The 23,914-nt window shown below is 40.4% G+C and overlaps 1 protein-coding gene across 3 annotated transcripts in view; it reads right to left on the bottom strand.

Annotated features, from left to right (window-relative positions):
* The window catches only part of RHOBTB1 (Rho related BTB domain containing 1), a 63,391-nt gene that overhangs the window by 30,182 nt on the left and 9,295 nt on the right, over nt 1-23,914 (bottom strand). For all 3 annotated transcript variants that reach the window (XM_054729023.1, XM_008145474.3, XM_028151505.2), the window contains 2 exons: nt 7,941-8,142; nt 7,471-7,574 (listed from right to left, as the gene is read on the bottom strand). In XM_054729023.1, coding sequence (XP_054584998.1) covers nt 7,471-7,574; nt 7,941-8,132 — 296 coding nt within the window. In that variant the 5' untranslated portion in view covers nt 8,133-8,142. The remainder of the gene's footprint in view (nt 1-7,470; nt 7,575-7,940; nt 8,143-23,914) is intronic.

Genomic DNA, 23,914 nt, shown 5'->3' with positions numbered 1-23,914 from the left:
ATTAAGTAGGTAAAGAATAGATGGAGTAGGAACTGTAATTTTTTCATGTGGATGTAAAGCATGTTTGTGGGCAAGAGGCAACAGAGGATGGGGAACTATAAATATCTTGTTATGCAGGCAGCAAGGGATGAGGCTGGAAAGGTAGGTTGGGACTCAACCAGAGAAACTAACAAGGGTGGAACCTCACACCTCTACTTAGTGCTTAATCCAGTGAGAGGACACTCCTGATAGCTCCACTCTGCACCCAATTCCCAGCCAGAGTGGCTGAGTCCCAAATGGAAAAGGTCGCTTGTATACTCCCAGAGAACCACTGCATCCCCCAGTTCCAGAACAAACCCACTAGAAAAGACTAAATTGTTGCTATTTGATGGGGACATGGAAAACTTTCATGGAACGTGTTGTTCTCTATTTGGCTATCACAGGGTACCTGGTCAAAACAATTTCCTTAGAAAAAGATACACACATAACCATAGCCAAAGACATAGGCTACTTCGTCAGACTATAATCTCACATCTGAGGGCTCTATCTCTTGGGAAAGGGAACCAGCATAATTTGGGGACAATTTGATAGTGTCCCATCATTAGCTTTGACTTTCTAAAACTATCCCATTTCTCATATTCTGCTATTAAAAATCTGGTCCCATTCCCACCCAATTCCAAATTCACACAAATGATTTACATTTTCAATGAGAATTTTAAGTTCTATAAATAATTAAAACATATATTGTTTACCATGCAAATTTTCTTGCATATCATAGACTACTTTTATTGCCCATAAAATATTTCTATTTTTTAAAGAACTTTGAGATACAATCGAAATACACTATGCACCCCTTAGCACTATCATCCCAATCAAGATAACAGCCACCTATCACCCCCAAAGTTTACTTGTGTCACTTTGTAATTTATTCCTCCCTCCCTCCTGTTTCCCAGGCAACCAACAATATACTTTCTATCATTATAGATTGCATTTTCTAGAATTTTATACAAATGGAATCACATAGTATGTATTCTTTGGTTTCCTTTACTCTCAAGTTCTCTTTTTAATCTTCCAGAGATTCCTCCCTTTTGGCCGAGGTTCAGTAAAGAGCATCATGATAATTCCACGGCAGTGTTTACCAAAGCATAACTCGAGGACCATCTGCTTTATAATCATCCAGACACTAGCTAAAATTTGCTGATTCATCTCTCCCCAGGACTCTGAAACCAAAATAACCAGGGTGCTTAGGCATTCTCAAGTATGAGAACTAGCAGTTTTAGTTTAACCTCTTAGGGAACAACTATTCTTGTCCCTTGGTCCAACGAACTGTTTCTTTTATGCCTTTCTACTGTTTTCTATAACCTAGGCAGGTCTTAGTCTTTTAAGCCACAGCAGTACATATAACTAAATATCTTTTCTAAAAAAATATATTTTTATTGATTTCAGAGAGGAAGGGAGAGGGAGAGAGAGATAGAAACATCAATGATGAGAGAGAATCATTGATTGGCTGCCTCCTGTACACCCCTTACTGGGGATTGAGCCCGAAACCCAGGTATATGCCCTTGACCAGAATCGAACCGGGGAACCTTCAGTCCGCAGGCCAACGCTCTATCCACTGAGCCAAACCAGCTAGGGCAGGATTAAATATCTTTAAGACATAAGTTGCAAGAATTTTCCTAGGTCCCTTTGTACTACACATGTCGAAATGTGGTTTGGATTACTTTCCCATAAAGAACATGCATTGCTAACTTTCCTCCCTTTGCTACCTTGCTATCAATTTATGAAGTCCACCACTGGGGCCAGGTCTTGGGTGAAGAGTTTAACACTTGCCTCAAGTGCAAAACTTATAGAGGTGCCAAAAATCTCAGTAATCCAGATGAAACACATCTTTAAAAAAAATTACAGGAAAAAAAATCCATGATGAACGAAATACCAAAATTTTAAATAAAATCAAGACCAGCAACAGTGCCAATACTGAGCCTGAGGCAGAAAAAAAAAAAAAAAAGCCGCACAAAAAACCAGTAATAGTGCTCCTATCTTTTAAAAAGCATTATTATTCATATTTTATGCCTGAGGTGGAATGACTTACTCACCTCACCCTAGTCTTGGCCCTGGTCCACCTCACTTTGATATGTTTCTCTCAAACAGGCTTTTTGCCATCCTGAAATCATCATTAGGATGTTACTTCTGGCTCAGCGTTTAGAATGTGCCATGAACAGTAAGAGCTATTTCAAAATACTCTATCTAGATGCATTAGTTGTTTCTGATTTTTCCCTCACCATTAACCACAAGTACAGCCAATCCCAGACAAAGACACAAACCCATAATCCTGAATTTTTTAAAGGACCTCAAGCGAGCACTCAAATTGGGATGTATTCATGCTGTATCTGATTACATGTGCCTTCAATGTGAAACATCAGTTACCTAAGACACACAGAAACTATGGCTCTAATTAATGTTACCATTTAAAACATATACTGTACTTTTCATAGGAGCTAATAATATTTGGGGAAAAACAGTGTGTAAGAATAATTTACAGAATAAATGGATTCCAACTAGACTGAAAATATGATTAGAAACTGCTGCGTATAAGGGCAAGTACAGTAGTTTTGCATGTTTAAGTTAAATTTTGGGGAGAAAGCATGTCATTATAAAATACAGTCACGCCTCAGTATCCACAAGGATTGGTTCCAGGACCCGCTGTAGATACCATGATCTGAGGATTTTCAAGTCCCTTATGTAAAATGGTGTAGTATTTGCATGTAACCTATGCATATCCTTCTATACTTTAAATAATCTCTAGATTATTTATAATATGTAATACAATGTAAGTGCTTGCAAATGCTGTTATACTGTATTGTTTAGGGAATAATGACAAGGAAAAATGTCTGTACATTTTTAGGCTTAACTACATAGTACATGCCAGCTTAACTACATAGTACATGCCAGCAACAACATTAACATTGTTTTTCCGAATATTTTCAATCCGTCGTTGGTAGAATTTATGGATTCGGAACCTGCAGAAATGAAGGGCCATCTGTACCCAAGATTTCTACTCACACTCAGAAAGTTCACTTGAATGTATCATTTTTACTGGAAGTAAAAGGACTCATTTTTAGCTAGTTTTAGATGCACATAAAGAATTTGGCTATTTGCTAGGTATAAAAACTTAAGAGGAACAATGGAATAGTAGAGCTGGTGACAGATGGTGAATGCTGGTCTTCAGTGTCCACAAAAACAGAAAACAAAACAGCATAAGAATTAGACTGCACCAGGAATAAATTTAAAGTAAATTTCTGATCAAGCATTACCATTAGCCAAAAAGCATGGTGCAAAGGAAGATACAGGAAAAGTTCAGTTTTACTGTCTCCTAGCTGTCTGACCTTGGTCCCTTTCTGTGCCTGTTTGCTCCTATGAAGAGAGCTTTCTTTGCAGGGTCACATCAGGAATGAAGTGGGAAGAGATTTATACAGCACCTGCCACAGGCCTGGCTCATGGGGAGCCCCAATTTAATTGTGGCTGCTGTTGTCACCACCACCTCCAGCACCATAGGGTTTATTCAGTGTTGGAAGGGCCTGAGACAGATCAATGCTGGAAGTTTCCAAGGAAAGGAAACAATACAACTTATAATTATTCATGTGTGGTGTGACTATCAGAGAGGAATAGAGGGGCCCAGATGTCCTGTTGAAGGCAGAGCCCAACCTATTTGTCTACATTTTCAGTGCCAGGTACCTAAGTGTGAACATTTCATTCTTATAATAGTTCCAGGGATAAACTTTGAGTTGAGTGATATCCCTTTAAAAAGAGGCTCTTTTCTTGCCAAAAAAGAGAGCAGCTGATCACAGTCATGGTTACTATGTACAGTCTTGTTCTTGACATTTAAAAAGATCCAGAAAAGAGCTTCAAAAGTTCATCCAAAAGTGGATAGAAAGTAGGTGGTGGGAAGACAGGCTACACGAGAGTTGGAGTCATTCACTCCAGACAAGAGAGGGTTTGACAGATTTCAAATGTGTTAAGTGTTGGGATGGTGATGCTGCTACTCTGCTGCCTTCCATCTCCAGTGAACTCAGGGCTCCTATCAGTACTTTTTCTTGGATGGATGACTTCCCTTTCTAAAGAAAATAATTCGACTAGATGACCTTTTGAGATCTCTTCTAGTTCTAAGTCTTTGCACAAATATGAAACAGCAAACACACACTTAGCTCATCAAGGTGGAGTGGTTTTTCCGTAGCATCCTGTTTAAAATGAGGTTGAGGTAGCCTGGTGTAGTAGGAAGAGTGGGGGCTAGGAGTCAGGCAGAGCTGGGTTTAAATCCACCTCTCAAATTCACTATTGGGCAAGTGAAGGAACACAACTCGACTCAATTGTATGCAGCCTGCAAATAACCTCTGCCTCCTAGGGTTCCTAAAAGGATGAACAAAGTTAATGTTGGCAAAGCATCAAATATTTTGACTGGCACATTATAGGCCTTGGATAAATTAGAGCTATTATTCTGCTATTTTTCTAGTTGGCTAAAAATAAATGGGTTGAATAGTTGACTATCATAAAAAAAGAGCAATGCCATTCTGGTTATAGTTATACTATGCTAGTAAACTATAGATTAAAGTGAGCAGACTGAGACCCTCCTGTGTCCCCAGGATCCACTCTGCTTGTCCATGCCAAAGAATGTTTGAAGGGGCAAATTATTAGCTAGTTTGGTGCTAAGGAGCAGAGGAAACTTTAGGTGAAGTCCAAGGCATCTTGGTAGGAATCTGGTTTCTCTCACTGTCACCACAAGAATCAAATGAATTATTTCAAAAAGGTTTCAAATACATTTCCAAGTACTAGTATAAAGAATATATCACATCTCACTGACTTGCAGTTCACACCAAGCATAGTAAAAACATCAGTCAAAAAATAGGTTTGCAAACCAAACGTTGTCAGGAACTGTAATTAGGATTTTTCTCCTTCACGAATGATATAAAGCTAAAAATAAAAGTTATAAAGAAATTCAACAGCTTTCACATAGCCATTAAATGCAGTGGTCGGAGCCTTAGACTGAATAAAAGAAACTTCTGCCAGGCTGCAGTGGCTCAGTGGTTGAGCGTTGAGCTCAAGGTTCGATTCCTGGTCAGGGCACATGCCCGGGTTGCAGGTTTGATCCCTGATCATGCTGGAGGCAGCCAATCAATGATTCTCTCTCATCATTGATGTTTCTATCTCTCTCTCCCTCTCCCTTCATCCCTGAAATCAATAAAAACACATTAAAAATAATAAATAAATAAAAACTCCTACTACTATCAGAATTTTCCATAAAATGTAATATTTTGGTGCTGCATCAATAGGGCATCACATTTTTATCATTTACAGAAAGATGCTGGAGTCCAAGACAGGAGCGTTTGTTTTTTACCAGTAGTGGGGCCTGGAGGCTGCGGAGAATTGGAAAAGACAGAGGAAGTACAAGGTACAAACATGCACATGAAGTGAGGCCCATGGAGAGCTGGGCCAGAAACACGGGAATGTTTCCTGAAGCCCCGTGTGTTGTTTGGAGAACTGGACTTGGCTTGGAAAGCATGTCCTGTTTCCATCAAAGGGGGACCCGGTTACAGTTGATAGAACCAAACCAGACAGACAGTCAAGGGAACAGAACAATGCACTTTGATCTGCCGGAGTCACATGCAAGAGCAGCTTGTTTTTGTTGGTGAATAAGCACAGGCATGACAAGTGGTAAAATGACCCCAGATACATCAGGGAGCCGGGGGAGGCCCAATGTAGATGCCTGTCTATATTAGGTCAATGAAGGCTGTTGTGCCAGTCCATCAATCCTAAGCAGGAACCTCACACGATAATGAAGCAGCCCTTACAGGACCACAATGCAACTTTTACACTGTGGACCCAAGTTAAAATTCATGTTTTTAAAAGCATAAATTTCAAGTGGCAGCAAACCACTGAGGTATTGAACCAGACTACAGAAGCAAAACCCAAAGTCTCAGCAGGATTGTATTAGGCCCATCATTCTCACAATACTTTTTTAGAAGTGGGGTATATACAAACAGTCCTTTGAAATTTACCATATCTATTCTTACTTTGCTTCAAGTCATCATTTTATTATGCTTTCCTGAAACTATAGATATTACAAATGTGATTGCATAGTACTTATAAGCAGGTTCATTACTGTGTGTGTGTAATAATTGGACAAAAGAAACAAACTAACATGGGAAAAAACTAACATGGCAACTAAGATAAAAATCAAGAACATCCTGGAAAGAAAAAAACAACAAAACAAAACTTAAGGAGAAGACAAGTATCCATGATGCAGACTATTAAGTTCAAAGACCTTGTTACCAAACATTTTTGTTAAAGTTAAAGCTTTACTTTCATATGCCTCCTTCTGAATCCCCTTGAACAGACCTGTCTAAATTGCAGATTCTCTCAGTGTGTGAATGGCTTCTCAGCGGCTTATTCAGTATTTGAGGCCATTTGGAGAAATGCCAGTAGAAGTGTGCTCAGAGGTTGCAGAGAGCTAACGGCGTGAAGGGATAGAGGAGATGTTCAGAAACGCTTACCTCAATACCAAGGAGCAACTCCCGTGTTTGGAGTAGCTAAATAGTTCAACCCTATGAGGTAACACCATGTTTGATTTTGACAAGGGATAACTGATCCACAAAACCTAAATTCTAAACTTAAAATGAAAGTTGTTAATTTATAATTAAGGGGTAAGAAGATCTCCTTATCTGGATTTGATAGGTATAACACATTCTCTATGATAGGCTTAAAGTTAAGGTCACGAAGACTGTTGGAGTTTTGGTGACAAGAAGTTGCTAAATATTTTAAGGCATATTCCTTCTCATGTCCTTCCAGATTAAGCTTCCCTTTACTGAACTTTCCCTTCTTTGCTTTCTTTTTTCTTTTTCTTTTTTAATGAAAAATATATATTAATGCTTCAGTTCATTTTGGAAATGTGTCTTGTGAAGGACTTCAGAGATATTTTTCTTTCTTTTTAAAAATGACCTTCACATAAAAGTAATAGACTTTTCAGATAACAAAACCCAAAGCAAATAACATCCGACTCTGCAAATATGGTCATGAAAAGACCAAAGAGACCTTTAGAGCTGGGGTGGTCATGTGCTAAGAAAACTTAAAACATTTTAACAGAAGGCAAATAAAGCATTATCCAGGAAAACAGCAATCAAAGCAGCCCAAGGCTGAGGGCACAAAAGAATCCTCCACTTGCAAACATCCCTGTTTAACTAGCACTCTGGTTGTTTTTAGTCAAGTACTTCCTGGGAGGAACAGAGTGGCCAGGCACACTGCTTTTCTTGACAACAGGAAACAACGTCATTTTGGGTTGTGGGGTGTTTTTTTTTTTTTTTGGTCTTTTCTTAGACACACTGCAGAACCCAACATATTTCAAGGCCATATGATGTGGTTTTTGTTGAGTTATGAAGCAGCTGTGGGTTTTGGAAAGGAAATTGTATTCAAGCTCAACCGCGCTGCATAGTCCTGGTTTACCTGCCATATGCAAAGCGCCGGTCTTTGTGATGATCGCCAAAAGTATCCCAAAGCCTGAGAGAAACACTCACTTCATCAACAACATCCCGGGAACGTTCCAAAACCTGCAGGAGAGAGAGAGAGCATTCATGCTCAGTGGCACTCAAAGGCTCCCCAGGGAAGGATGTCTGGATCAGCACCCCTCAATGCCCACCTGATTCCAACTTGCTTGCATTTAGTTTTCTCATTTCCCGTAACAGGACTTAACCTCAGCTCAGTTCTCCTCCTGGAATCACATGACTCAAACCCACCTCATTCAGGATCCCATAGCCATCCTCCCAAATTTGCGTTTTGCTTTTGTTTTCTCTTATGGCACTACAAATGCTAGTTTTATTTTGAATGTACAAATTGCCCTTTCCCTCCCTTTAAAATCAGACAGGCAGTAGCAGTGATGTGCCCTGAGGATTCTAAAGAAACTCTGTATATCTTACCTCCTGGCAGACCCGGTACTGGTCAATTGCCCACACGGTTGGTACATGGGTGGCCAGCAGCTGATACTGCGTTAGCGTCGTATTACATGCTCTGGCACAGATCAAGCGTGTCTTCCCCACGGCGTTGTCTCCCACGACCACACACTTGATGGTTTCAACGTTGGGCCTTTCGTAGTCCATGTCAGTGTCCATTTATAAAACCCTGTAAGAAGAGAGTAGATACCACATTAAAGACACCAGGACTTTCCAGGGCAATCAAAGACCTGAGGGGTTTAGGCAGTTTTCTCTTTGTCCAGGAACTGCTTTGGAGGTAACCAAGCATAAGCAAGAAGTTTGGAAGTTTATACTAAGCCTAAGTGAAACCCAAGTTTTCTTTTTATATCTCACACAAGTACAAAAACACCGGATTGTTATTTTGACCTCAAACGGTTTATTCCGGTTAACATGTTATTTTCTCCTTGGTTTTCTCTAAACACAACCTGCCTACTGGAGATCCATCCAGACTAGTCAGCTGCTGGGACACATTTATAGCTCACCAGCTACTCATGTTGACCGCTAAAGAGACTCATCACCTGCAGGGTTAGCCTGAGACATGAGGGCGGAGGCTGCCTTGGCAACACTAGTGCCCATACCATCACAGTCTTCCACTGATCCAGTATCTCCTGCTGGAAAGCAGTTTTCCATAGGTTCTCAACTATCGTGGTGACTTAGAGGAGACTCCAAAGTGCAAGCAGACAGCACTACCCAACATTACTGAAGAGTGAATTGTAATTTTATTAACTGATACATTAATAAAATCAACTTGTTATACTTATCCATTTATTTTTATTAATCAAGTTCATAAAAATATATTCCCACAAGGGGCACCATTAAGCAATATATATTTTATTCTCCTTTCTGTGTTTTCATCAAGAAATCTGGAACATTTGGTAAAGAATGATTTTACCAGGATGAGGAACTACTTAGGAGTTTTCCTGAAACCATCAAAAAAGGTTTAAAGAGAGTTTCTGACCTGATTTTCTGAATTTTCTAATACTGAAGATCTTTCAAGAGGAAGAGGAAGAGCAGCTGTTAGCTCTGCTTTCCGTATAAGAGCCTCCACAAAAGGCAGAGCAGACTGCTTCCTGGTAGAGACCAGATGGACAGCCAACCATTTTAAGACTTTAAGATTTTAATGAATTGGAACTGCCTTTTTGAGGAAGTCTATTGTTAAATTGAGAACACTGGTTATATGGTCATTTTTAAAGAGCCGATAATGGTTTTAATGGCCATAGTGGTGAAGAAATTGTTGGACCTGATACGTAATGGGGACTCTATAAGTGTTTAATTCAACTGATTTGAGAAAAGTGACCATTTGCCTAGTGTGAGAATAAGAGAATAGAGGGAGAGATAGAAGGAAGAACATGAAGAAGAATGCTTTTTCAGTTGGGACTATCTGGACATGAACTTGTCTCCTGTAACACCATCACAGGAGGTGACAGACCAGAGGCTGGAGAATTATTTGATGGGAATGGAGTGACTCAAGGAACAGATGTGTGATGAGGTTAGGATCTGATCTGTGGCTCCTACACAATGGAAGGGCTTAAAATAGATAAGATACCTGCCCCTCACCTGACAAATGCTGTTCTGAAGGTCTCAGGTGGGAAAAGAAATCTCCAATTCTGAGGATCAGCCAGGTGTGGTATCTCCTAATATTTATCTCTTTAAAATCCAGCCTTAACATTCTATGGTTTTACTTGTTCCCTATTTAATAGTATAAGATGGCAAAAGCATGACTTTGGCATTAGATCAGTGGGTCTTAAGTAGAGAAAATTTAGCAATGTCTGGAGACATTTTTGGCTGTCACATGGGGTTGGGGGAGTGCTACTGGCTTCTAGTGGGCATAGGCCAGAAATACTGCTGAACACAGTGGAATGCACAATACAGCCCCCACAACCAAATGTCATAGAGCTGCCCCAAATGCCATAGTGCCGAGGCTGAGAAATCCCTGCCTTAGATGGATGTGAGTTTGAATCCTAGTCCGCATTTTGCAGTCATTGACTTGGCAAGTTATTTCCTCTTTGTAAGCCTCAGCTTCCTCATCTGTGAGGTGGGAATTCCCTGAGGTCGTTGTGAGGGTTAGGTGAACTGTTGTTTTGAGTCTCCGACACACAGATGCCTTCAAAAATTATAATCATGATACTGAAGATGAATGCCTTTACATGACAGCAAAATTGAGTCAGTCAAAATTGGAAGACCAGAATTAGATGCAAAACCATACACTTGATTTTGCACAAAGATCTATAAAAGGGATATATTCTAGAAGAGCAATTAAAGGGTAAGTTATTGAAAAACAGAGAATGGAAATACAAGATGGAGCATAGGTGACCGTATACAAAGAAGGCAGAAAAGGTTCTGGGTGGGGAGGAGGATATAGTTACCTAAATATAATAGAGTTAGAAAGGTAGCTTAAAAATATTTTTAGGAGGCATTTCTAGATTCTGGTATGAGAATGGTAACACTTCTTAATAGACTTAATAAGTTTCTGGGGATATTAGCATGGGGTAGCCTGTGCCAGAAAAACAGGTTCCATTTGGAGCCTCACACTCTGGAAACTGAGTTATATTATTTGGAATGCCCTAAGACAGTGGTCGTCAAACTCATTAGTCAACAGAGCGGCAAACCACGGCTCGCGAGCTGCATGTGGCTCACAAGCCGCAGTTTGCCGACCACTGCCCTAAGAGATGGAAGGAAAACCTCCATCTTTTGAGAGTGAATTTTATTTTATGTTTTAGATCAGCGGTCCCCAACCTTTCGGACCTCATGGATCACCAGTGGTCTGCGGATCACTGGTTGGTGACTGCTGTTTTAGATAATTAAAAGTCATAGAGAGCCAATCCCTAAAATTTGAGGAATGCTTGGATTTAGTCAAAATTGAGATATGAAAACACACACACACACACACACACACACACACACACACAAAACAATTGGTTTTCTTGTTGGCTTGCAAAGTAGCTGTGTTAGCAGCTCCAAAAGAGTAATCTCCTCTCCCCTCAATAATTTGAAACATGGCAGCTTTGGTGGAATAGCTGTGTAGTTTTTTCAGGACACTACTTTGAGGGGGCCAAAGCTTTCCCAGCTTTATATTAAGGCTATGATTACAAAAATATCATTACTTATTTATAGACACATCTCATGCGCAGTCCTTAAAAGAATTTGTGTGTCAAAGGTGAGAATAACATCGGTGAGTCGTCTAATGTCTAGCAATCTTGCTAGACACCGAAGTGACTGCCAAAGGTGCTGAACCTGGTGAAAGGGGACAGCACATGAAGGAAATAAGAGGCAGGAATTAAATATTCATAGCCTAGGTCACTCCCTTTAGACATGGAATTTAATTTTCAGGAACGGTTTTCTGGATTTTCAGATACTGAAGATCTTTTCTTTTGGGAAGATATTTTGTCGTCATCTAAAAAGCATTTTAAGGGCATGAAGTCACAGCCAAGGATGTAAACTCATGCTACACATGTATTGTTGTAAACTGGTTGTTCATTTGTTACATATAAACAAATGAGCATTAAACTATGGTGGTAATTATGAAAATATGCAATTTTATTTTCCTTTACGTGTTAGGGGCTCTACTTTATTCATATCTGGCACTCTTATGGTTGAGTGAGCTCTTGGGACCATCTGGATAATGACTATCTAGTTTCTGATCTTTATTTACCTAGCATGAGAATAATAAATAGTATTCATTTAGCACTGTTAATAAATTTCAGCACCATGTATCATGCAGATCTGTGCAGATACCCTTCTGCCTTTAGGTACATATCTGAAGAGATAAGGAAAGTATAAAAGAGAAAGAAAACTTAGAAGAACTGACATTAGTAACCTGTTACTATGGCAGCTTTGTAGTCTTCTTACTCAAAACTGACTTGAAGTTCATAAGATACTTTCACTGAATCCTCAGGGCACAGATGCTGAAGTTAAAATAATTGAAGGATCTACATTCACACCCTGGAAATCAGAAGTGGTATGTTTATTTAAAGACTGGCAAGTGAACAAGACAATGTGGAAGACGACAAATAGGTGGTACATGGTGGCTGCTGCTCTGTGTGCAGTGCCCACCATCCATAGGCTGACTTAGAACACAGTGGTCATGATCTTCTGGCTATTAATTAGCCCCATCTGGCTTGATTATCCCACACCTGCCCATGGCATTATTACTGTCATCTCCTGAACTGCAGGTCCCTCCTCCACATTCACCATCACCATCAACTCTTGTTGTGTCCACAAGACGATGCACCCCACACCCTAGCCTCATGGTTTCTTTACCCCTTCAACACCAGTGATATCTGCCACACTCTAATGAGCCATTCATACTTTTGGTCATGTGCCTGATATTGTCATCCAGAAACATTTTGCTTCTGAAATCTCAAATTTCAAAATCCTACTCTCAGAGCAAAAATTCCTATTTTCACAACTTGTGCGAGATGAAGTATGGCCACTGCAGCAACTCCCATCAGGACATGGAGTCTATTTCCTGTCCTCTTGAATATGAGTTCACCTTGTGACTGTTTGGCCAAACCCAAAGGATGTGGCAGTGATGTTGTGGGGGCCCAGAATCCCTGCACCTCCACCTTCATGCTGTTGGAATGCTGTCCTGAGGCTATCATCTAAGGAAGCTGGCCCAGCCTAAGAGGATGGGAATTCACAGTGAGAACCATTGAGGCAGCCCAGACCTTGGATCTTCCAGCTCAGTCATCTCTCCAGTTAAATGTAGCTTTATGAGGAAGTCCAGATAAAACCAGCCCAGGAATCACCTAACCAAATCTCACAAAATCATGAGAATAGGTTATAGTTTTAAGCCACCAAGTTTTGGGTGGTTTATTATACAGCAAACATACATTTGTTAACTGAAACATACCCATGGAAAAACTCCAGCATATTGACTCCTCCATTAAAAACAAACAAACAAATACCAGGTTATAGGCCCCTAATATTGGGGCCTGATATGGATGGATGGTATTTTCCACCTGGGGTTGACAAGTTCATGCCAACTTCTCTCTTCATCATCACCTTCATCACCTTACACTACATTGCATGTGTGGTAGGCAGAATAATGGTCCCTCAAAGATATCCTTGTCCTAATTTCTGGGACCTATGAGTATGTTACATTACATGGCATGGGGTAGAATTAGGATGGTCAATGAAATTAAGATTGCTAGTCAGTTGACCTTACTACAAGGAGATTATCTTGAATTAGAGGCCTGGTGCACGAATCATGCACCAGTGGGGTCCCTCGGCCTGGCCTGTGGGATTGGGCCAAAATCAGCGCTCTGACATCCCCCGAGGGGTCCAGGATTGCGTGAGGGCACAGGCCAGGCCAAGGGACCCCACGGGTGCATGATCGGGGCAGGGGAGGGATGCGGGGGGTTGGCCAGCTGGGGAGGGACCTTGGGAGGACTCCAGGGCATTTCTGGCCTGTCTTGGGTATGTTTCAGTTAACAAATGTATCTTGCAAAACCTGTCGGCCTGGCAAATTCTCTTCATTCCCTAAAACCTTATTCAGATATGACCTCTTCTAAAATGCTTTCCTAACTGCCTCGCCTCCATACAGACTAAATTACTTTCTCCTCTGTACCAATAAATGGTTCTAGGAGAAGCAATCACAAAGGCAAACACATATCCACACTCATTTGTTCCTACATTAGCAATCATGGAATGGAGTTTTGTGAGTCTTTTATTTTTCCTGGGCTATACCGTAAAGTGCCCATCTCGTGCACTTAATGAATCATCAAGTGTTTCTGGGCTGCTACTCTGTGCTGAAGTGCTTGGAATCTATGAGTATGCAATACCCCTCTTCTGTATTGCTTTCTCTGACTGCTCAGTCTGGCCTGGGGTTGACAAGTTCATGCCAACTTCTCTCTTCATCATCATCTTCATCACCTTACACTACATTGCATGTGTGGTAGGCAGAATAATGGTCCCTCAAAGATATCCCCCAATTTGTGACTGTCTGCTGGAGCCAACCATGGGCAGAAGAGTAACATAATCATGTGACCTTAGCTGCCCTGGCCTCCTCTTCAAATCTTTTCTCTTCCTATGGTGGTACCCCATCCCCACCTTCACTCCTTGAGATAAAGGCCTTCATGGTGTCCTGTTCCTCTCTTAAGAAATGGGCTCTCAGGAAGTGTCAGACACATTCACTCCCTCAATCACACTACGGCTAGATGACCATCGAAGAGTCCTGGCCCTATACTTTAATAATTCAGGGGCACTGTGGCCGATAAAACTCAAGATATTCCTGCTTGCTCTGGAGAGGAGCACTTTAGTACAGGGCCACAATTTGAATTAAGGTGAGGTGTGAGTCTCTTCTAATATTAGAAATTCAGGTATTAGGGAGAATGGGTAGAAAAATGTTTATCATTTGCATAAGGCATCTCATTACACATCTCCTAATTGTTCAGAATTACCCTACCATTGGAATATGCTGCCTCTTAGCATCACTTTTGCTGTATTCCTTGTGATATTTGCTATTTTAACCAAGGCTTGGTGAGCAATCTGCTTAAAGACAAGAATCTAAGGCCCACAGAGTGGCCTTTGTATTTTCAGCTCTGTGCAGCTGTTCACGTAGACAGTTTGAACAATACTGTTGTACAGCCACTACATTTTCTTGTCCTTTCAAAATGCATATATTTAACTTGATCATTAAAAAAATACTACTGGAACTAATTTTAGTGTATTTCAAGAGCTCCTTCTGAAAGAAAAACTGAGAATTTTATATTATTGACAGAAACAAAAGGGAAATGTTAAGAGTTGCATAATAACTATAGCCAACAGCCAAGTTTCAACTGTGCAGATTTCATTATTCTGAGCTCTTAATCACCAGTCCCAGGCAGGCAGGAGCCACTTTATACATAACATAAACATCTCCGCTGGAATGGAGAATGGGTCCAGAGCTGGGAAAGAGACAGGCAGGGCTGGGCTTTCCTAAATCAAAACTTCATAGAAATATAGCTCTAGGATCAAGTTTCTTTTCATCATTCAAAGCAAAACTATTTTTTTTTCAGTTGAAAGTTTTGATTAAAACAGAAAAGAGAAGAGATTAAGTAACAGAAAGCACACTGCATAGAAGTCCAGGAATGCGAGTAATTCAGAGGTGCTGTTTTTGAACATCCACTCATTATCCTGCCAGAGAGAGCCCTGTGATAATGGAGACCTACAGGAGCTCATGCTCTCGCTAGTTTTTTTAAACTCAATGTCAGTGGGGGAAGTGAGCCAGGATTAGAAAGACACTTTCTACCTATCCACTGCAACTTATTAAGTGCTGCCCCGATCGAAAAATAAAGAACAGATATAAAAATTAGCTTAAAATACACATAAAAGTTCCAGGGTAGTTTGCAAAACCACCAAAAGTAAACTACACTGGTCTGTCTACTTCCAACTACAAACATGCCATGTAAACTGTCCTTTGGTGACTTTGTTTTGCCATAACTTCTGCTCAAATGCTCTTTCTCATGCCCTGATCATGGAATTGTCCTTTAGGACTCAGGCAGTCTTAATTAAAGAAATATAGATTGATCTAGCCAGTTCGGCTCAGTGGATAGAGCGTCAGCCAGCAGATAGAAGGGTCCTGGGTTTGATTCTGGTCAAGGGGCACATGCCCAGGTTGCCATCTCGATCCCCAGTAGGGGGCGTGCAGGAGGCAGCTGATCGATTCTCTCTCATCATTAATCTTTATATCTCTCTTTCCTTCTCCCCTCCTCTCTGAAATCAATAAAAATGTATTAAAAAAAAAAAAAAAGAAATATAGACTGAGTACTTTGTGGGTGCCAGGCCTACAGGTAGATAGTAGTGAACAATCCAGGTGTAGTTCTTGCCCTCACGGACCTCAGAGTCAGGTGGGGAGAGACAACCAAACAGGTAGATGTAATCATATACTTGATACGTAACTTGAAGAAAAATGAAAGGGTGCTGTGGGAGAAATTAATGGGCGGGAGTTTGCTGGGAAGTCAAGGGCAGTCTCTATGAGGAAGTCCCATATTCCTGCCATTGGAAAATAAGAAGGCCCAGCCATGAGATGAGAAAGGAAGCAGGCCCAGAATAGAAGGAGGGGGACTGGTGAGATGCAAGGTCAGAAAGGCAGGCGGGGCTAGGTCATTCCTTGCCTTTCAAGCCACAGTCAGGAGTTTGGATTTTATTCTAAATGAGAATAAATGGATTTAAATAAATGGATTTATTCTTACATCAGTGAGAAGCCACTGAATTGCTGTAGGCAGAGGAGTACCAGGTTCTGATTTGCTTTTCAGTAGTACCACTGATATCACTGAGACTGCTGTGTGGAGAACTCGCTGTGGGGAATTTGAGCAGTGGCAGAAGGACCAGGTAGGATGCTCCCAAATTCTCCAGGAGGGAAAGAATGGTGGCTTGGACCAGGGTGGAATCAGCAGAGATGGAGCAAAGTGGATAGACACAAGTTATGTTTTGGAAGAAGATGCCCTTAAAACATGCATCCTTTATACTATATTTATAAAATTCTGCTTTGTAATATTGACAATTATGCTTATATGTATTTTGCTTTTACGACACCAAGATTATACATTTTTGACAACAGAAACTGTTATTGTTAAATCCTCAAGTCTTTCTCAGTGCTTGGCCATATGTGGCTTTCTGTAAACATTAGTTCAATAGAATATAAAAGTACAGCCACTCTCTTTAGGGAAACTTCCACCCGGGGCTGGCAGAGAACTTGCACTCAGCTTTCTCTGATGAATGATCATTAAGTCTGTGGCCTCGAAAGCAGCAGCATGTGGCTAAGCCTGCAGTCGGTGAGAGGAACACCTTGAGGGACATCTGTGTGACTCATCATGAGAGCGGTGTTTGACAGATGGCATCGCACCAGCCATGACGCCCCATCAGAAAAAGCATCAGTCACCATGGAAACCACCAGGGACCAAGCACCGGGCTCCTTCACCAAACAGGAAGGTGGGGGCAGGGGAGAGCCCCAATATAGGTTGGCAGGAGCAGTTTAGGATCTGATCTGATTTAGAAAAAAAAAAAAAAAAGGAATGTGATCGTTTATTGTACTCTAGTGCCTAGAGCCAATTTATGAATCTTAATAGCATTTAAAGGTCTAAAAAAGTTCCCATCTACTTTTAGACTTTAACATCTTAATTCAATAAATTCCCAACTCTAGTGAGCCACTACTTGCCTGGGAAAAAATGGGGAAAAGGGAGGCACATGTATCCACTACATATGGAGAACAATTTATAATTGAAATGAAAGTGAGTTTTGAATGAAGGAGGTCAATCTATGCCTAAAAGAGCTACATCACAAGAGGCAATTAGCCTTGAAGGCAAGATAGCATTGAAAGAACAGATGCTTGGATCCCCCTCTACCCACATTTCACTAAAATTAACCTTATTCTATACAGATAACAGACTTCACGACAGTACCAGAAGCTAAGGATAAAGAATAACCATATACCAGAAATTTGAAGGATTTCTGCCAAATTCATTTCTATGGAGCCAAATGAGAAAGTCACTGAAGACCAGCAGACTGCCCATTTCTACAGGGAACGAAGTTTGTTTAGGTGGTAAATGGGATGCTCTTTGGCATAGATGCTCGTGATGTGCAATGAGAGTTGGCCTGACTTGGGACAAGCATGGAAAGAGAAGGTTGTGGATCCACTGGAAAGCCATTAGGAGACCAGCCTGCTGCCATGGGCAAGGAGTAGCCCCAGTGATGGTCCTTGCTTGGAATGGACCAGACAGACAGCACTGAGCATAGAAAAGACTGTTTTTGCTTCCTCCAGCCTGCTCAACCAGGCCATTTCAGTTCTGACCTTGCAACAGGAGTGATTGATCTTGTGATGTTAATGTGAGAGGGAGTGGGGTGAGGTAGTGCAAGCTCTAAGACTGAACACGGGAACATCTTCAGTGATGACATTACTCACCACTGTCCTTATCTCACCTACAAAAGTTCTCTCAACCTGTACCATACTGAATAGCTTTGCTTGTGCATTCTGGAACTGGGTGGGTTCCTCGGTCACTATAGAGCCCTACCTTGGTCTCTGAAAGAGTCTAAGGTTATCCAAGCATTTAGAATATACTTTGGTTTTTGGCCACCATGAATCTTTCCTTATATGAATGAAATAAACAGAGACCATTCAACATATGGTCTATTAAAAACCCTGACACATAGAAAAGGACAAGCAATTAGATAAAGACACAGAGGAAAGGTGTACTGAAGTACATATGCTATAAGAAACAGATTGTTATTATTTAATATTATGCTTGTGCTGAGCTTGCAATAATATAGAGAAATGCTAATATTATGCTATTGAAAGGAAAGTGCAGGATAGTAATCTGAAATATAGTCGATGAAAACTACATAAAATAAACAAATATGTGTAACTTGAATAAAATTGGGACTTATTCCTCATTCTTTCCCTGGAAGTACCATCTTAGCACAGTGACACATCTGAAATGTGGGTTACATAATACATCAGGCATCTGGCAGCTAAACTCCTAGAAAGAGTTCCACGTCTCATGGCAACTGCTCAAATCTGCCTCTCTGTCTCTCAGGAAGGACCCCAGATCTTTCCCCTTCAGTGCTTCTTCTTCCCCTCTTATAGGGCTGGCCATTGCCCTCTCTTCTCTTAATCGCATTTCCATCCATTATTCCCCTCTGACAACTAAATGGATTTTCCTTGGGACCTATCATTTTTGGGGGAAGGAGGAATGGGTAAGCATTAATATGTGAATCTTTATAATTTAATAATTTAATCTAAAAAGAAGCAACACCAACCTCTTCCTCCTACAACAATAATACATGGAGAGAAAAATGGAAGGGAGATACTAAACAGGTAACAGTGATTATTGCTGGACAATGTGACTAGAACTTGTTGCCATTTTTCTATTTTCCTTTGGTTTCCAGGTGTTTTACAGTGAAACTATATTACCTTTCTTTGTTTAATTGAGGTAAAATGCCATAAAACTCACCCTTTTAAAGTAAACAATTCAGGCTGTTTCATTATTTATAATAATAAAAGTGTAATATAAGGGTCAATCAGGCAGGCAGGCAGAGGCAGTTAGGGGCGATGAGGCAGGCAGGCGAGCAGTTAGGGGCGATGAGGCAGGCAAGCAGAGTGGTTAGGGGCAATCAAGCAGGCCGGCAGGCAAGTGGTTAGGAGCCAGCGGTCCCAGATTGTTAGAGGGTGCAAGCAGGGCTGAAGGACCCCTCCCCCCCATGCATGAATTTCGTGCACCGGGCCTCTAGTATTCACAAATTTGTACAACTATTCCCACTCTCTAATTCTAGAACATTTTCATCAAAAAGAAACCCTGTGCCCATAGCAGTATTCCCATTCCACCTCCACCTGCTCTGGAAACCACTAATTTACTTCCTATCTCTATGGATTTGCCTATTATGGACATTTCTTATAAATGGAATCATATAATATGTGGCCTTTGGTGTCTGTTTTTTACTTAGCATGTTTTCAAGTTCATTTATGTTGCAGCATGTATTAGTGCTTCATTACTTTTATGGTGGAATAATATTTTTAGATGTATTACTTCTATAATGAGAAAATATTTTAGCTTTTAAAAAAGGAATGAGTACATAAGTGTAGCCCTTGATTGTTAATTCTACTAAGGGTACATTGATACAATCCAATAATAATAAATTTTTTCGATAATGTACAAATTAATTTTCAAAATCATGTATTTATAAAGCATAGTGAGCCTGTAAAATGTTTTCTTTCTGATTCAAGCTCTCAACTATAAATAACATGGGAATCTAAATGATATCTTGCTGATAATCAGACAAAAATTAAACAATATAGAGAGACAGGTGTGGACACCCAGGACACATACATACTTCTATCTTAAACAGAAGTTGAAACATTCTTGGCTTTAAAATTTTGAATGTTCAAAGAGAAAATTATAGTAGTAAAATGAGCAATTTTAAGAAATTATTTGGAAACATAGTACATGTACTATTCTGTGGCAATCAAATAAGATATTTTAAGCATGGATCAACATAGTATACTTCAGCAGCTTTAAGAAGAAAGAAGTTCCTAACTTGTTTGTATGCATACTGTATATATATTTGTGTAGCTGCAAATCACAAACACTTGTTGATACAAACTCAGTATGTGAATTCATGTTATAATCTTTACTTGGAAAGGCAGAGTCTTATATATTTTTAGTTATATGGGAGATAAGCTTGAGCAAAGCTGACTGCAGCTAGCTCATATAAAGTAAGAGTTCAGTGAAAAATCAAATTCTATAAATAAATGACCCTGGACATAAAATATGAAGCACTTCAAACACATTGAGGGTGCAGTGGAGTGGTGAGCGGAAGCGGGATGCTTGTGGTCTTGATCTAGGTGCTGGTTACATAGGTAGGCTTCATTTGCAAAATTTCATCAAACCGCACACTTGTGACATTTACACATTTTGCTATGTGTGGTATACTTCAATAATTCTTTAAAGTTGAAATAGCAACAAAAGACCCTACATATTGATTTTGAAGGGCACGTGGTTCTCATGTTGGTGAGCTTTTGCTAAGGGCTGAATCAGGAAGCTTTGTCAAGAATTAATAATTAAAATATTGGTCAAGTCTTTAAACAGTCAACGTTGTATGTGCTTGTTTGAGAAAGCTAATATCCAATCTGTCGTGAAGACATGCTTAAAAATCCATCCTAATGAATACAAGTCTCTATAGTGTTCTGTAGCTACTTGTTCACTGAGAGCATTCTCTAAAGATGTCACTGGGTCAGCTTTTGAAGTACCAAGAGACCACTTGCTGTGAAACCTTCAGATATGATGACAATCAAACAATTGCATTTAATCATTTATGAGACTGTAATATGACAGTTAGGATTAGGTTATGCTCTGATTGAAGCAAATGAAGAAAACTGTTTTGTTCCCCCTAGAATTTCCTAGCAAAGTTAGAGCATAAATATAAAAGTGCTGGTGGACAAAATCCAGACTCTTTACAATCTCTTATTTTATTTAAGGTTATTGGCTGATATCATTGTATAGATTCTAGCTAGTATTTTCAGATCATGTTCCTATACCTTCCAACTCTTGGCAAGGAGTTATTACATGAAAGATTACACATTTTTAAAAAGCAGGATGAGGCACTATTTGTGGGAATGTAAGATGGATCCATTATTCAGGAATGTAACTGGCACATAAAAGACTTTAAAATGTCCACAACTTTCATTAGTTATAAGACTTTATTCCTAAAAGCATAATTAGGGTACAAAAAAATTCCACTAAAGGTATGCTCATCATTCACTATTTGTGGAAATAAAATATTGAAAACAACTTCAGAAATACAACTATAGGGGATTGGTTAAAAAACACCACCAATAAATGTCCATACAATGGGAGAGTATATAGCCACCAAAAATATGTTTTAAGAGTACATTTATTTTTATCCTATATAATGAAAAGGTAATATGCAAATCAACTGAACGGCGGAACGACCGGTCGCTATGACGTGCACTGACCACCAGGGGCTCATGGCAAGCACAGTGGTGGTGGCGGGAGCCTCTCCCACCTCCACGGCAGTGCTTAGGATGTCTGACTGCTGACAGCTGTGGGGAGTGCGCCTAAGCCAGCAGTCAGACATCCCCTGAGGGCTCCCATACTGTGAGAGGGTACAGGCCGGCCTGAGGGATCCCCCCCCTCCCCTCCTCCCCCCGCCCCGCGAGTGCACAAATCTCATGCACTGGGGCTCTAGTAGTTAGATATTCATTGGAAATCTTTAAAGAAAAAAGATCATAAAAATATTTACAGAAAACACCATTCCTTAAAAATAAATGTGCCTAAATATAAACAAAAACATTTGGGATAGAGATACATTAAAATATAAGTGCCAACTACTATTATAATTAATTTTTTCTTATCTATATATTCCATCTTTTCTATAATGGACATGCATTCTTTTATAACAAGAAATTTACCAAAAAAAAAAAAAAAAAATGAGGTGGGAAAGTAGGAAAACCAGGGACTAGAATATTCTTCTTCTTTATAGGGAATTAATGTCTACTCTTGACCTCTCTGAATACCTTGAGAGCTTTATGTGAAGTGCATTTCATAGAATAAGAACAGCCCTATCACTCCTGAAAACGTTCTTTCAGTTCTGAGCAGATATACCACTCATCATCAATATCACTTTGGAGCTTGAGGTCATTCAGCTCCTTTGACTTATGTCAAAGAAGACTCTAAAATCTCAATAGGCCCAAATAAGAAAACTGCACAGCCACCTGGCCTAGAATAATGCAACAAGGATACACCTGCTGAACACTAGGGGTAGGAATAAGACAATCGGATAACTTCCTTCTCCAATCTTTTCAGATAAAGTCATCTGACTTTTAGAGATTTCAATTCTCTTTCAGAAGAGAGTCCTTGTTCTACTTCAAATAAACGGATTTTTTAAAATCTGAAATATTCTAAGGGCTCACTGTTGACTTGTGTTTAATACTGGTATACACAAAGGGAAACAATATCCTTTCCTTGAAGCCTCTTTCTAGGAGCCTTAATGATCAGCTGCCAAATTTAGCCCTGGTGCCTCGCCGCCATGTCTATTCCTCCTCCATGCTATTGATGTGAGGCCCAATCTCATCTCCATCAGAGTGTACAAGAGCAGATGTCTTGATAAAAGGGGGAGTTGGTGAACCCATATGAAAAGAGCTAGGAGAACACACTGTACTGAAAGGAAGCACAGCTTCCTGGCTTATGGTACTAAAAGTACATTTATGGCCCTAACCAGTTTGGCTCAGTGGATAGAGCGTTGGCCTGCAGACTGAAGGGTTCCCGGTTCGATTCCAGTCAAGGGCATGTACCTTGGTTGTGGGCACAGCCCCAGTAGGGAGTGTGCAAGAGGCAGCTGATCGATGTTTCTCCTCATTGATGTTTCTAATTCTCTATCCCTCTCCCTTCCTCTCTGTGAAAAATCAATAAAATATATTTTAAAAAAATAAATAAAAGTACATTTACACAAAAGAATCAATGGCCTTGGTCATACTACATCTATATATATAAAAGGCTAAGCGGCCGTTAAGACCGAATGACCAGAATGACCAGAACAACTGGTTGACCAGTCGTTATGATGCGCACTGACCATCAGGGGGCAGATACTCAATGAAGGAACTTCCCCCTGGTGGTCAGTGCGCTCCCACAGCCAACCTCCCGCAGCCCTTCCCCGACCCCTGGCTGCTGGCCAACCTCCTGTGGCCCCTTCCCCGCTCCCCCGGCCAACCTCCCGCGGTCCCTCCTCCTGGGCCCTGATGGGGGGGGGGGGCAGGGCCAGCAGGCCAACCTCCCGTGGTCCCTCCCCCCAGCTGGCCGGCCCCGTGATAGGCCTCAATCGCCAGCCAGGCCAAGGGACCCCACTTGTGCACAAATTTGTGCACAGGGCCTCTAATGAGAAATAAAAGGAGAGGAAGTATAGAGATGTTGGTCAAGAGACTGGCTGCTCATTAGAACCACTGGGAGAATTTTTGTTTTGTTTTGTTTTGTGTTGTTTTAAATACTGCTGCTGTCTGTACATGACTGTTCTTGGCAGCATTATTCATAATAGCCAACAACTTGAAACAACTCACCAATGGTAGAATAAATAATAAATAAATCAGAAATTGAGGTCTATTTATACAATGAAGTATTATACAGCACTAAAAATGAATGAACTGTGGCTACATCTCACAAATGCAATAATGAGGGGGAGGAAAGCCTGACACAAAAGAGATTTTGTTTCTATAAAAGCACAAAATCAGGCAAATCTAATCTACAGTATTAGAAATCAAGACAGTGCTTAACTCCATTGGGTTGTGACTGGATAGGGGTTTAAGAAAGCCTTCTTGGCGGTGATGTTCTATTTCTGTATGTAGGTGCCAGTTATGTGGGTATGTTCAGATGGTGAAAATTCTTTAAGTTATATACTCATAATTTGTATATTTTTCTTGAAATGAGATACAC

Source organism: Eptesicus fuscus, chromosome 17, assembly GCF_027574615.1.
Source record: "Eptesicus fuscus isolate TK198812 chromosome 17, DD_ASM_mEF_20220401, whole genome shotgun sequence".
NCBI classification, from domain to species: domain Eukaryota; kingdom Metazoa; phylum Chordata; class Mammalia; order Chiroptera; family Vespertilionidae; genus Eptesicus; species Eptesicus fuscus.
This window is presented reverse-complemented; position numbering and strand designations above follow the sequence as displayed.